This window comes from Poecilia formosa, unplaced genomic scaffold (assembly GCF_000485575.1).
Source record: "Poecilia formosa unplaced genomic scaffold, Poecilia_formosa-5.1.2 Scaffold63, whole genome shotgun sequence".
Lineage (NCBI taxonomy): Eukaryota > Metazoa > Chordata > Actinopteri > Cyprinodontiformes > Poeciliidae > Poecilia > Poecilia formosa.
Window position 1 is genome coordinate 1,131,631 of NW_006800002.1, and position 15,159 is coordinate 1,146,789.

Genomic DNA, 15,159 nt, shown 5'->3' on the forward strand with positions numbered 1-15,159 from the left:
TGATAAAATAACTGATAAAATTAATATAAATGCATTTTAATTTATCGAAATTCAGTCTCTAATAAAGCTTCTAAAATTATTTTTTTGGTTTTGGTGTGCCATCACAAAAACAAAAAAAAAACCCACCCTGACATTTCCTTCCCTTATGCTAGTTTTGCAATGATATAAGGAACATAGAAAAATGAAAAAAAGAAGAAACCTCACTCCTCCTTCTAGAGATAGAGAGAGGGGGGAGGGTAAACACACCCAGACAGCCAGAGCAATGTCTGACATCTCTGCTCTCTGAAAGAAGGAAGAACTTATTACAAAGCCAGTGCGACGAAACAGAAAAGAAACAGAAGGAGGGAGGAGAGAAGGAAGGGGGGAAGGACGAGGGGGAGAAATGCAAAAAAGGTTCCGGCAGAAAAAGAAAACACAGGAGTGAAAGAGATGCATAGGGAACACAAAGACGCTGTGTTCGTGTTAGGGAGCTGGTGAGAGCGATGAGAAAACCAGCAGACTTCATTCGCTGGTGCTGCTGAGCTGCAGCGCGCGCGCCGTCTCTCTCTCTCTCTCTCTCTCTCTCTCTCTCTCTCTCTCTCTCTCTCGCGGTGCCAGCTTGGACCAAGCTTTGGTATGATTTAGGGGAAACGGGGTTTCGGGCTTTTTTCCCCCTTCTTCTTCTTTGATTTGGATTTGGAGCGTTGTGCTGCAGGAGTGGATTTGACCGTGCTGTTATTTCTGATTGAACACAGTGTGCGACGTGGAGACTCCTGCGGCGGCTGCTCCCCTTCCCCATTCCCCGCAGCCTCCGGCTCTGTTTGGGCTATGGTCCTGACTGAGAACCGGGGCATCACCCAGATGCACAAGTCCGACTGTGTGGGAGGGTAAAAGGCAACAAACAACAGCATGGGAGCGAAGCAGATGAAATGGTAGGACGCGGCTATTTAAAAAAAAGAAACATTATTATTCCAACATTACACGCCAAGCAGCCTACAGGCAGCTATTTTTATCGACAGTGCATGTATTCATCAGCGGCAGAAATACACAGAGCATCAGGCCTGCATTCAGAATCCTCTCCTGATTTACATGTGGATCGTATTCATGCTCATAACAATTTATTTCGTCGTAAATTGAAGACTTTATAACCCAAAGGAAGCCAGTGATTGCTGCATGTTTACATTGCAGTGAATGTGGGTGTGACCGTTGGTGTCTGGGATATGAGCCTCCAGTGCCTAGCAACCACTGATGTATGTAGCAGAACTATTCTGAGCCACGTTATAATTACCGTTGCAGTGCCTTGCAGAAGTTTTCACAGCGCTTGGAACTTTTTGGGAGAACAACAAATATCTGAATATTTTATTAGGATCCATATGACAGAAAAAAATAAAAATGGCACTGCTTAATCGTAAAGCGTAAAGCAGAAGGGAAACACATGTTTTCACAAATCTTTAGAAATGAATTTGAACAACATGAGGTGCATTAGTATTTGTATTTGTTAGCCTTTTTGGGTAGGTCTCTGCAAACTTTTGCTCATTCATATTTGCATAGTGGGTCAAGTTCTCCCTCTCTAGCTAGCGAAGGCACATAAACATCAATATTCGGAATTAGACAGATTCTCAATTAGTTTAAAGCATAGATTTAGTCTTAGTCTCAATCCCAGCTTCCCTTGCCCTGCTGCCACCATGTTTCACAGATAGGATTTTGTGTTCAGGATGATGTACAGTGTTAGTTTTCCAATGCAAATTACATTTTTGCAAACAGGTCAGCAAATAAAATTTTTGTCTAATCCGTCCAGAACATATTCTCCATCTACTGACAACAAGTGAACAATACACACTTAAAGTCTTATCACAATATTTTGTGGTGCTGTTGTGATAATGATAAAAATGATGATAAGAACCATTTATTACTTCTTTTTTTGGGTAGCTGTATAACTGCAGGGCTTTGAAATGTCATAGAACATCATTAAACTCGCATTATGTAAAAAATTGACCCAAAATGTAATAAAGTCATTGAATGCATTTTTGTCTTGAATGACATGCAGGTCAGTACCAAAGGTTCTGAAAAGGAAACTAACTGACCAAAAGTTCGACATTTATCAACCAAAGTTTCAATTAATTGGAATTTATCGTGAAATGGTAAATTAAATCATTAAGTAAAATAAAATCAGTAAGTAAATGATAACACAATAACTGTCCAAACCTACCACCGACTTGTTATTGTTAGCATCTTAAAAATACTTTCAAAGCGTGAGATAAATGTACTTTTAAGCTAAAAAAAAAAAACACAGAGTAATAGAGTAAGGTAACAAGACATTTTTCCTATACTACTACAAGGTGGAGACGCTTTGTTGGCCACAATTAATTTTAATAGCTGGGCACCGCTGGTTAGAAACGTTGAGGTCAGTTGTGAACTAGATGAAATGTTTTTCTTTTATAAGTAACAAAGTACCTTTAAATCGCATATTAACTGTGAACAAATGTGCATTCTCAGTCATTTTCCTCCAGAGTTTATTAAATCCTGTTAATCTGATGCTACTAAAGCTCATCCTGTGCAAATCCCATGCAGCGCCTAATCTCCGGCTCAACCCATATGCTCCCGGTTTGTGTGGTATTTGTTCCGTTCCTAACACCAGAATGGCTTTTGGAGTAATGGCGTCTGTTCCAAAAGCGCCAACAGATGCAGAGACGGTATTTGCAGGAGCCAACAGCTCCTTGGTCTGCTCTGGAAAAAACAGTTGAGGATAATTACAGCAGCATCTGATAAGATGCTCACTTCCTGCTTTGACGTGGCCTCAAAGAAACATCAGTGGGGATACTAAAATCTGATACTTTTACCCTTCTCAGGGAACGTTATAAGTGTAGATATAGGTCAGTCCATCCATCTTTATATCTGTAATCCACAAAAAACTTTTTCCTTCCCTTTGATTTCAGTTTCACAGTAAAAATGTTGACAAATCTATATTATAAATGTCAAAACCTTCACCTCGTTCGAAGAATTTTAGTTTTTAGGTCTTTATTTTCATCTTTATTATTAAACCGTTCTTTACCTTGTGGATTAAGAATGGTTTAACATATAACTAGGTTTTGTTTAAATATGTTTTGACTTGTTTTAAATAACATAACAGAAGCCTAAAACAGCAATTCAGTCACGTGGATAAAATAATAGTGAAAAGAAAACTCACTTCAGTTGAAACCAATAAACTCTGCGTTTTGTCTGCATGCTACTGTGCTAGCATCTGAAACGTGAGTGTTGGCTTCTCAGCAGCTTCCCGAGTTCAGTTTCACATGCTGCTGCTGGTTCCTTCAGGCATGATTCCAGTTTAGCTGAAGATATTGCAGGAATGTGCTCAGTTGGTTTTAAACTGGAGCAGCGTGAACTCCAAAGTGACACAAATGTTTGCTCTCTGTTGTGATGTTTGCTTGTGTTGAGTAATTCCTGCAGATAAGCATAAAGCCTGGTCATATGAAGTCGAAATCGTGCTGCTTATTTATGGGAAGAAACATGTTTAACCGTGCAAATAGAATCCCTCGGGCCATTCTTTGGTTTCTCCGTACAGCTTTCTCCCACCGCTAAGCCGCTGTTTTTTTTTTGTTTTTTTTTTTGTTCCTCACATTTTTTTCTTCCCAGCAGCAGGGTGTTGAGTTCAGATGGGTTTTTTTTTTTTGTATCTATGATTTTTTTCCTCGCTGAGTGTTTCTAGATTTGTTTTAGTTGTCCTAAAAATTAGGTGGAAACTTTGAGGTGATTCAACTTTCACTGAAGTTTCCAAATTTTGGAGTTATTTGCCTTTAAATACTAGACAGGAATTCTCGCTGCCTTTTCTTAAGTATCTTTTGCCTGTAGCTTTTGGCATCGTCTTGTTTTTTGGCTGAATTTTTGTTAATGTTTTACTAACATATATTTTTTGGTTTTGTGTCTTTCATTTATCTTATTTTTGGACAGCCCCTGGGTGAACTTGTTTTAAATTTCTGTTGTACAACTTAATCTCTGACCTTTCTGATGTTTTTCTTGATCTTTATGTAGCTACACCAATATTTACTAAAAGAAGAAGACTTGTGCTCATGCCTGTTTTCATAACAAACATCGCTGTATGATAAATTGTTCCAGTAATTATTGTTGTTTTTGACATAATTTCCAAGTAATTTATTGATAATGTCACAGTAATACAAGTTCACCCTTTCAAAAGCCAATGAAGTTTAATTTCGTAAAGCACATTTAACACTGGAACTGGAAGACATTTTACAAATTCATAATAAAACACAACAATCAAAAACAAAAAATAAAAAGGAAATCAGACACTTGCAACCAAAACCATAAATAAAATGGATTCTGATGTCTCCTTAAGCAAAATTGCTTTTCAAAGAATATTAATCATCTGATTGGAAATCAGAAATGCACAATATATCAGCAACAATTTTCAATTATCGGCTGGTATCAGTCATTTTTAATATGTCAAATAAAAAAAATAAATAAAAAAAACTTGGTTGATGTTATATTTCCAACTTGTTGCCGTTTGTTTCTGGAATGGATTGGTCATTTAGTATTTGTTTGGTCATGTGAGCGTGACGGTCATGCAGCACAGGATTGTGGGTAGTTTAACTAAAGCAGAACAACATTGGTAAAGTCCAGTGGTGTGACCATTTTTTTCAGTGTTGAAATGAGAGTGAAACTTAAAGATATAATACATGCAATGTCTGTAAATATCGGTTCTTGGCCATAATGGCAATATTAATATCGAATATTGACATCGGCCCAAATATTCAAATCGGTGCATCTCCAACTACATGATGGTAATTGAATAAGCTGAATTTAATTTTTTGGGGCATTAAAGCAGAGGAAGTTTGTGCTTGTGATGTCAAAAAAAAAAAAAAGACGAAAAAATGAAACGCTGCAAGAAATACTTTTGCAAGACCGGATTTTATTTATCAAGATTATAAATGATCTGGGTTTAAATTGCTTTCTCAAGATGGGAGTAATTCAGATTTTCATCTGGCAGGAAGTGAAATCTCCAATCTCCATTTTTACGTTTGCAGGTTTGTTTACTGCTCTCAGCTTGCCTGTGTACAAATTTTCACCCCCCCTGCCTGTTCTTACCATCTGTTTCAGCCTGAGCTCCGCCAGTCCTGCCCACTCCCCCAAAGAGGAATACGTTATCGCCCAGTCCGCTGAGGCCCCCGCAGGAGAAGCGGCCCCTCATCGGCCTGATAACCAGGGGGAAACTCTGGAAGACAAATCCGAGCCGACAGAGAGGAAATCTGTCCCGGGTCGGTCGGCAGCACGCAAACTCTCGTAGAAGCCAAATATCATGCCATTTCAAAAACAAGCATCCGAGCTCATTCTCCCTGTCTCTTCCTCTCAGAGGATGTGCCGCTCTGTGGGTTGTGTCCCACACTCAGCCGTGATGGGCAGGAGGAGGAGGAGAAGTCCTGGGAGGAGCAGCTGGACGTCCACCAGGAGCAGTTGGAGAAGGAGATGCAGGAGGCCAGGAGGATGGTGTTCCGGCTACAGGTAACTCCGGGTGATAACGCACCGGAAAACGGGCCGGACTCGGTACGGAGGCAGAACAGCTGCAGATGAACGCAGCATGTGATGAGATTTCATCCAGGCCGAGCTAGACTTTTTCAGTGGGTTGAATCACACCAAGTAAACAGAGATAAGTTGAGAGAATTGGAGGATTGACCTTTTTTATTTATTTTTTTTTTGCATCAATCTTCTCAGATCTAAACTCAGAATTCTGAGTTCAGAGTGGGAATTATGACATGAAAGGTCAGAATTCTGAGATCAAAGGTCATAAGATAAGAGCCTCAATCCTTTTTTTTTTCTTCATTGTCCCTAATCCTTTCCTGCACTTAGATAATTAATCTAATTGGTTATTTAATTAACTGCTAAATTTGAACAAATTTGTATTTTTGGACTATCAGCATTCCACACTGTTCAGTCACAATGTGATATAAAAAATGGACTACAAAAAAAAAGAAAATAATATGAATCATATCCTTTTTTTAACTTAACCAAACATCCACCTATCTTGTCTTTATTCCTTTACCCATACTTTGCATACAGATATTCATATCTTAGGACGATTTAGAGACACTATTTAACCTGACATGCACATCTTTGGACTGCTGGAGGAAGAACTAAAGCATGCATGGGGGAGAACATGCAAACTCCGAGCAGGAAGAGTCTGTGCTGGGATTTGAACCCAGGACCTTTTAGCTGTAAGGAAACGGTGCCAACAAATGTGCCTCTGTGCAGCCTTAGCTAAACATAGTACAAGTACATTTACTCAGAACAGACACAAAAAACAAAAGCAGTGTTCTTCCTTTGTAGTTAAAAATAGAGACATCCATTTCTTCTGTTCAGCAGTGCAGCTGCAGAAATACATAAAAAAAACAACAACACTGTAAAAAACACTATAAATAAACATGTCTGAGGACTCAGAGGTGTGTTTTCTTCCACATAGTCAGTTTGATATCATTTTCTATTTAGCTCTGTTGTACTGCCTTGTTTCTCAGACTCCTTGCAAAGGTATTCAGACCCCGTAAAAGTTTTTCACATATCAATTCTTCCAGACCACTGAGCTTTTCTGGTTCTAGTCTGCTGTGCATCCGCAGAACCAGAACCAGAACTATAGAAGAGTTTCATACCAGATGATACTGATAATTGATTCGGGTTTTTTTTGTTTTGTTTGTTTTGTTTTGAATATCTGAAATACTGCCAAACTTTGGCGTGACATTTCACCAGGGATGCACCGATCCACTTTTCTCACTTCTGATACAGATACCAATATCTAAACTTTAGCATAAGGCAATACCAATCCGATACAGAAAAACATTGCTGAATTGACTTAGTCTTTCTTTTTTTAAACACAGGCATAAATGTACTGAATTATAAATTGATTTATACCAGTACAGCATACTAAAGTACTAAATAGCTTCACAAGCTTGGTCAAACATGCAAAAATAACAACTTTTATCTATTTAGTAATGGAATTAGGAATATAATATATGATAAAGAAACTAAAACTGAATAAAACAATAGGTTGGCCGTCTTGATCAAAAGTAAAAAATAAACTGCAACAATAATTCAGATAATTCAGAAAGCGAAATTAGAAATTTTAAGTATAATGTAAAATAAATAATAAACCTTGACACCACTCAGAGCACAAAGCATAGAATTAGACTGCATAGATTTGCTCTTATGTGTTGGGAAGATTGTCACCAATACCCGATCTAGAATTTTTTTCAATATCGGGGCCAATACAGATACTAACATCGGATCGGTGCATCTCTGGTTTTCTCTCCATGCCATTGTTTATTTCTAAGCAAGTTATGAGGCACGGTGGTGAAACCTTAAACCGCTGCTGCACTGGTTACTCAACAGGTTGGTTGCTTGGTAACCAAAAAGCAATGCCACTCACCTTGCTAGCTGACCATGAGAGGTTGCGCAGCTAAAGCCTTTCCCTCTGCACATCCCCCAGAGCGCTTTACGGTTCTTGATCAGAGTTGTCCATCAATCCATTTTCTTTAACCCTTGTCCTTAGTGGGGTCAGGAGGGGTGCTGGTGCTTATCTCCAGAGAGACATTTCGGGCAACTGCGACCCTGGACAGGTTACCAGTCCATCGCAGCAGAGTTACCCTATATATTGAATATTCTGTCACATGTATATTGATTGATGTATTGTCCAGTCCTAAGACAACACCAACGCTGAATTTTGAGCTGCGTTCCTTCTCCCATGTTGTCCCCCTCAGGGTCTGCTGCTGCACGGCTCCCTCCCGGAAGAGGACCAGGACGAATCCGGGAGCTTCGGAGATGGCCGGACGACCGCGGAGCAGCAGCTGGTACGGTCCGGTTCCCTCTCTCCCTCTGCTAACCTGAGAAGGCCTCGCTCGGTCGCAGATCTTTCGTGAAGCGCCCGCGTCAGGCCTCTTCTCCCTGTGATGATATTTTTCAGCCGTCACTCCCTTCTGGGGTGTTGGTGGGAGAAGCCAGTGAGCCGATGAATTCTCTCTGATCTGCCGGCCCGCTGTCACGCGTTTCTGTTGCCTCTTCATGCGTTCTGACATTTTCTCCCCTTCTCTAATTATCCTGTTCATGCGCTCTTCCTTTGAAGGTTCTAATCCGCAGTCGTCTGGACCAAAGCATGGAAGAAGGCCTTGATCTGAAGGTACAGTGAGGAACTGTAATTGCAATTAATATAGATGAGCTTCCTTTTGTGTAATGAGGGTGTTCGCACGTGTGTGCGTGTGTGTGTGTGTGTGTGTGGCTCACAGAGGGAGCTCCTGAGGCACAAACAGGAGACGCGACACATTCAGGCCATCAAGGTAAAACCTCTTAACTTATCTTTGGGACTAAAGTGGAGTGAAGGACGTAAATCTTTTTTATTATTTTTAAATGGATGAGGCGATATGCACTTGAAGCTTTATCACAATGTTCTGCTGTTCTGTTGTGACCATAAAATCTATTAGTTGCATCTTTTTTTAGGTAACTGTGTGGCTGCGTATGTGTGTCACAGCAATTATAGCCCCACAAACACAAATATTGTTCCTGAAAAGCATTCCCACTTGTAAGATGCTTCTCTAGGACACCAGAGATTAAATTAAATCATCATTTGAAAGCTACTTTTTGTGTTTACTCAGGTTATCTTTGTCTTATACTGCAATTTATTTGATGGTATGAGACATTAAATTGTGACCAAAATGTAAAAACCTGAAGAACTCTAAAAATGAGAAATCCTTTCTCTACACTGTCGCAGAAGAAATATATGACAGTTCCCACAACAGAAATAGTAGTTTTTAATGCAACAAAAATGAAAAAAAAACAAACATATATATATATAATATGATTCTTGCATACGTATCAAAACATATGTTTATTAAACTTAACACCAGTGAGTCGAAGTAAATGCTGTTTCTTGATCCATTTACAGACTTAAAATGGTGGAAATTTAGTTTGATTCAGTTGATTATTGCATCTCTGCACATATAAAGTTTAGGTTTGATTCCTTAACAAAAAGAAAAAAGAAGAAACTGGACGGCTGTTGATGAGATGGAAACAATTCACCCGCCTTTGTGCTCTGATCTCTCTGATCTTCTCATCTCTCTCATTAGGATGCGCTGCAGCAGCGCCTGTCAGTGCAGGAGGACGCCGTGCTGCAGCTAAAGCAGGAGCTACTGAGGTGCAACATGGCCAAAGATCAGTTGGAAGGAGAAAATGTGAGACAAGCGATGATTTCCTTTTTTGACCTGATAAAATATCTGGCTGGGATACAAGTGTACGTGGAAGAAATCTATCTAGAGCTTACCGTATTCCACACTCTGCCCGCCTGCAGGAGGAGCTCAAATGCAAGCTGAGTGAAAGGAACAAATTACTCACCGAATATGAGGTATAGCTTTTCATTATTTACACCGTAATGGATTTTCTTTTCGCGTGCAGGTAATCACTTTTGTCGTTTGTATTTTTTATTTTTATTTTTTCTGTCTGTCTGTTTTGTCAAAACCACATCAGCAGCAGCAGCTGGGGAAGAAGGACAGGCTGCTGCTGCAGCAACAGAAGCCCGATGAAAGTCAGCACAAAGCACACGAAGTCGGCCACGGACGGGTATGGAGAGCGCCGCGGTTGCAGCGTCGCCACAATCCAACATTTCAGCGTGAATAAACCTAACAATCATCAGAGAGCTTTCGCACATGACGGGGCGCGCATTTCTTCTTATCATAACAACAAATCATTTAGACAACGGAACCACTGATGCATTTAGACAGTGTCAAGCTTGAAAACAAAGCTGTGTTTTCTCATTCAGCTCAGCGTTGTAGGCTACAGAGACCAGTTCCCACTGCAGAATATACAGCGCATTAATCAGAGAAGGGTTTTTTTTTTAGCCTTTTTTAATGCATTTCCTGAACTAGGGAGCTTTTCTTGAAGCAGAATTACTCAAAAATAAACACAAGTGCTCCAAGTTTTACTGTAACTTCAAACATAGCATGTAGAGCAACAAAGCGAGTCACTAATATGTTTATAATGAGTTTTTGACAACAATAAAGCTCTTAGTCTGGGGAATAAACTTTTATATCATTTTGTTTTAGGTGCATTCAGAGGTTTGGTATAATATTCCATTTTCATTTCAGTGATTTATTGACTTATTTGAATCGTTGACTTTGGAATAATAATGCTACATACAATTTAAGTGAAATTTAAAAAGAAGAACTTAGTGCAGTTTACATTGAATGTCTGGTCTTTGATACATAGTCAAATATGAATCTGAATTATACCAGATAATTAGAAAAACCCTGCGTCAAGATTCTACTTTCTGAGGAACATGATTGAAGTTGTAAAAACATATTAGAGACTACATAAATATTTTTAACATGTGAGTTAGTTAAGATAATAATAATTTTAAAAAAGCTCCAAATTAATTGTATTTTTCCCACTCTACCATGTCTCCATCTTACAGACATTTAGAGGTGAGAATGGTGGCTGTGACAACTTGGTGGTGTCGACTTCTCCTTCAACATTTCAGCACAATGCACAAGTACGTGTCAGTTTTTGGATTTTTACTACTTTTTAATAATAAAAAAAGAGAGAGATGTGCAGAATTCTAAATTCTACAGATTTCTGAATTTTTTAGAGCTGTATAATGATTTTTATGTGATTCTGCTAACATGTTGCAAAATGTTATGCAGTGTGTGTAAAACTGGGACAAGAAAACGCTTTGGGGAGTCATTCAGAACACTTTATAAGGAAAATACTGGAAATACTAACAGTTTACAGGGACAGTAATATGTAAAGTTGACTTTTTTTAGCTTTACATCATAACATGTTTTAATGTTATGATGCTGTGGATATTTTATATCTACTGTGGAGAGAGCAGTTCACTCTGCCATTATCTGCTGAGTTAGCAACATCAGAGCCAGTCATTAGAAAAGCTAACTAAGCTGATTGTTTAGAAGGCTGGGTTTGATCTGGCAATATTTCTTTACTGGTATTTTGATGATTTATTGATGGTGATGTTCTTTGTCCTGGAGGTTGAAAAGCCTCCTTGCCATCTCCATCATCTTTAGCTTTAACTCTGTGAAAGTGAACTGAACTGAGTCTGTTTTGCCACAGGGTGAGGAGCTGCAGCTCGTCAGGGAAGCGCTGCGCAGTCTGAGGGACAGTTTCTCGGGTCATGACCCCCAGCATCACACCCTGGACACTTTGGAGCAAGGCATAGCGAGCCTCATGGACCGACTCCACTCTTTGGACAACCAGCGGAGACAGGAGAAAGGAGTACGAGCAGCTACACACGCTGGCTCTGAAATGGTTTTTTTTTGTTTTGTTTTGTTTTTGTTTTCAGCAGGTGTTTACCAGGAGTAATTGTATAATATGTTTTTCTTCTAGGAGGAATTTAAATCGCCAGGACGCAGAGCCAACTCGACAGACCGTGACTCCTGGCCGCCGAGCTCCAGTAAGACGAGCAGAATCTTTGTGTTCTGTTCAGCGTTCGTCATCCCCAGCAACATTCTAACTTAAATCAAATAATTAAATGATCCCCTTTATTACATGTCCACATGTGTGAGGTGGATCATCAGAACCATTACAGAGTTAGATTTTTTTTTTTTTTTCGTTAAAGTTATTTGTGTCATTATTTTTCAGAAGTGGCGCACTCGCACAGCAGCCCGGGACTAGACGCTGTCGTCTCTACTAAAGTGCTCTACTTCACAGATCGCTCGCTCACTCCGTTTTTGATTAACATCCCGAAAAGGTACCAAAAAAAAAAAAAGTTTGGAATAGTAATGATTTTTTTTTCTTTTTTTTATGGAAGTGTATTAGGGCCATACTAAGAAAAAAATAACATAAAAAATAAAATTACAAAAATAAAGTCATAATATTCTGAGAATAAAGTTGTAATGTCACTTAATCCTTAAAGTTTGATGTCATTCTCATAATGACATCAAACTTTACTCTTGTAATTTTATTTTTTAAATTTTTTTAAAGTGACCCCAATGCTGTCATATATTCCTTTCCTGTAGGAAGATATATTTCTTATATCCAATTTCAAAAACAAATTGCTTCTGGAGAGTTGAAGCCTGATTGAGGCATGTCCAGAGCTTTAAACTGTGATCTTTGGCAGCTTGTGGTTTATCCTAGTAAAGCTTCATGTTTCTTGGCATGTATGGATGCATAGATCATGACTGATCATGACAATGTGTGTTTGCAGGCTGGGTGAAGTGACACTGCGAGACTTTAAGGCTGCTGTAGACAGACAGGGCAATTTCAGATACCACTTCAAGGCTCTTGACCCAGAGTTTGGCACAGTGAAAGAAGAGGTAGGTCACTCATTTTAACATCACTTTCAATGTCAAAAGTAATAATAAAAACTTACTCCACTTCTCTTCCAAAAATATCCATAAATTCTGTCACATGTTGTCAGGTTCCAAAACAAAATTTAATGCAACTATTGGGATATTACATGCCCAGTAGCTTTCAAGAAAAGCTGTTTAAGGCTTTTATACATAAAAAAAAACTAACCAGATAATTTTGGTCTAGTTTCTATTGCAAATATCTTTGAACACTTGAAATAAGACAAAATTAACTTACAAGCAAATTTTCAGCAAGATATACTGTAGGAGTAACCAAACATTTTTCACGTTATTACGTCTGGTAATAAAACTTAGCACTTTTTCATCAATATTAAGAAATTATTGACTTAAAAGAAGCACCTATATCTTGCTGAAAAGTTACTTAGAAGCTAGTTTTGTTTTATTTTAATTATATAAATATATTTGGACTAGACTTTAGACCAAAAATACATGGCAAAATTATGTGTTTTTGTAACGTCCAGGAAGAGGAAAACCTTAAACATACAATTGGAGTTACAATGTTGTTCTATCACCAGCCTAGCTAAAAACCAGTCCCTTGTAGGGACAAGGTGGTTCCATACAAGGGATCTGGATCCTCGGCTATTGACAAATTATTGCTTGCTGGATGTGTGGACTGTAAAATTTTTAAACGATTGGATCTGATTTTATCCAGTCGCTGATGTTTGCTATGACATGCGTAATGTGCTATCTCAATGGTATACTGGAAATACGTGGGTAGAAGGGCGATATTCAACATGTTACATTGTCTTGGCCTGATATCGCGGTGTGTGTGGTGTTCTCATGAGGATAAACAACAATGCCCGGAAACATGAAGTGGGAATTCAAAATATACAGAGACAAAACCACCGCCATGGCGGACCAGAAAGTCTTGTGGAGATTGGAGAAGTGATTGGAGAAGCGAATGTTTCTGGAAAGAAACAATATTTGTATTGTTTCTTTCCAGAAACCTTCGCCATAGCTTCTTCCTAGTCTACCATGTTTGTTTACTCTGAACTCACATTTGACCTTGAGAGGTTTTGAGAGATTTGACAGCTGGGAAATTTGGCTCAATGGGAGAAATCCCAGCCTGATTACTGGAGAGAGATGAGAATCAAGCGGAACTGCATAAGAATAGCACATAAAATCCCCCCAAAAACACATCAAAATTTGTGATTGTGAAAAGTCCAAGGGGTATGAATATTTTCAGTTTAAGATAACTGTAAATGCCGTTTTTGTTGGCTGTTCAGGTGTTTCAGGATGGAGCAGTGGTCCCCGGCTGGGAGGGGAAGATCGTGGCGTGGGTGGAGGAGGACCACGGCGAGCGGAGGTAGAACCAGAGATCACCACTACAAACCTCAACCTACAGCATCAAGAATTTAACCCAAAACATTTGTTGTGCCACTACAGGGGGAAAAAAAGCTGTTAAACAATAACTGGGACCAAGGGAGATAACACTTTTCACACGCAGCAACGCTGGAAATGTTTCACACCAAGAAAATGACTCGACATTTGGGTACTGCTATATTTAATAGAATTGCATTTTACACATTGACACCAGCTTGAAAGTGAACATGTCCGACTACAGTGTTAACGGCCAGTAATGTGATACTTGAAGCTTTGAATGTTTAGAAGAAAAAAAAATGTTGTATGAGTTTGTTTTCATGACGGTTGTAATCTGTTCATTGAGTGCAGACTTCAAAGATACAGTGTTGACATATTATACAAAGTTCCATATTGCCAAAAAATCTTGTTGCTCTGCATCGATTTTGACATTTTAATAAACTTAAATTATTGCATGGAAGGTTTTCTTGACCATTTTTCCCCCTAAGTAGAAACACTTCCTGTCCTGTCAGAACTGCAAACCCCCAAAATCTTACCAGGTAATTTTCTAGTCTAACTATCTTGATATAAGACAAAACTAATTTACAAGCAACTTTTCAGGACAAAACAGGAGTTTGATTTAAGTAAATAATTTCTTAATATTGATGAAAAAAAAACTAGTTATAAGTAAAATGATCTGCCAGTAGACCAGGACATTTTGGCTTCTAATAGTGGAAAAATGTCTTGTTCTACTGGTAGATTATTTCACTTATAACTAGTGTTTTTTCATCAATGTTAAGGAATTATTTACTTAAAAAAAGCTCCTATATCTTGCTGAAAAGTTACTTGTAAGTTAATTTTGTCTTATTTCAAGTGTAGTAAGACATCTGCACTAGAAACTAAACCGGACATATTAGATTTTGTGTTTTTGCCATAGGCTTATTGTTCAACGGAGATCACTAGTATCAAAAATCCTCTCACAAAATAAAACTAAAACATACATTCCTCATGTAGTTCTTCAGAACACAAATTGTTATTGATGTTAATAAATCTTTTGGTAGGCAGTGGATTTAAACTTGTTCCTGCACATCAGCCAACATAGCACACCGGGACAATCTAACACATTTCTCTGTAGAACATTCTGAAAATAGATCAATTTACAGCTCTGCCTCAAACTACAATCAAAACAGCTTGTTAGATTTTAGTTTGAAGCACGACATATGTTCCCACAGTACGCGCTCTTAATTCTGACTGCATTGGATAGTGCGCTTCTTAAGGTGTGTTTTCTGTTGCTGTGAGAGTTCAGTCCTTACATGCGTGACCTGGCGAACTCCTCTCCCTTTTCTCGCTGAAATTAATTGGTCACAAAACAGCTGCTGTCAGCGTGAGCCTCCGCTTCTTCTTGTTGAAGACGGCAGCGGCCGTGTCCTCGTTTACTGTTTTTGGAAACTCCAGAAGCAAATGGTAAACATCTTCCACTTCTAGAAGAACATCCTCCTGCAGAGTTATAAAATAT

At 38.8% G+C, this 15,159-nt stretch overlaps 2 protein-coding genes across 6 annotated transcripts in view; one reads left to right on the top strand and one right to left on the bottom strand.

Moving 5' to 3' along the window:
• Positions 1-247: 247 nt before the first annotated feature.
• dixdc1a (DIX domain containing 1a) lies at positions 248-14,119 on the top strand. 4 transcript variants are annotated; one of them, XM_016672639.1, is made up of 17 exons: positions 248-613; positions 735-911; positions 5,092-5,249; positions 5,345-5,493; positions 7,737-7,826; positions 8,099-8,152; positions 8,259-8,309; positions 9,096-9,200; positions 9,317-9,370; positions 9,490-9,585; positions 10,436-10,513; positions 11,089-11,250; positions 11,362-11,428; positions 11,617-11,725; positions 12,182-12,290; positions 13,571-13,650; positions 13,731-14,119. In XM_016672639.1, the coding sequence occupies exons 2-17, from the start codon at positions 889-891 to the stop codon at positions 13,747-13,749; spliced, it is 1,404 nt and encodes a 467-aa protein (XP_016528125.1). In that variant the 5' UTR covers positions 248-613; positions 735-888; the 3' UTR covers positions 13,750-14,119. The 4 variants fall into 4 exon arrangements, with proteins under 4 accessions (XP_016528125.1, XP_007554431.1, XP_007554430.1 ...); XM_007554369.2 differs by having other exon boundaries at positions 9,496-9,585; XM_007554368.2 differs by having other exon boundaries at positions 249-613; positions 9,493-9,585.
• Positions 14,120-14,504: 385 nt separating this feature from the next.
• Positions 14,505-15,159, bottom strand: part of pih1d2 (PIH1 domain containing 2) — a 4,514-nt gene continuing 3,859 nt past the window's right edge. For both annotated transcript variants that reach the window (XM_007554388.2, XM_007554387.2), the window contains exon 5: positions 14,505-15,140. In XM_007554388.2, the coding sequence (XP_007554450.1) occupies positions 15,006-15,140 (135 nt within the window). In that variant the 3' untranslated portion in view covers positions 14,505-15,005. The remainder of the gene's footprint in view (positions 15,141-15,159) is intronic.

Coding starts and splice junctions, on each gene's coding strand:
- dixdc1a (XM_016672639.1), top strand. CDS start 889: ATGGGAGCGAAGCAGATGAAATG. Junction 8,310..9,095: donor GACACATTCAGGCCATCAAG/GTAAAACCTCTT, acceptor CTCTCTCATTAG/GATGCGCTGCAGCAGCGCCT. Junction 11,726..12,181: donor TTGATTAACATCCCGAAAAG/GTACCAAAAAAA, acceptor GTGTGTTTGCAG/GCTGGGTGAAGTGACACTGC.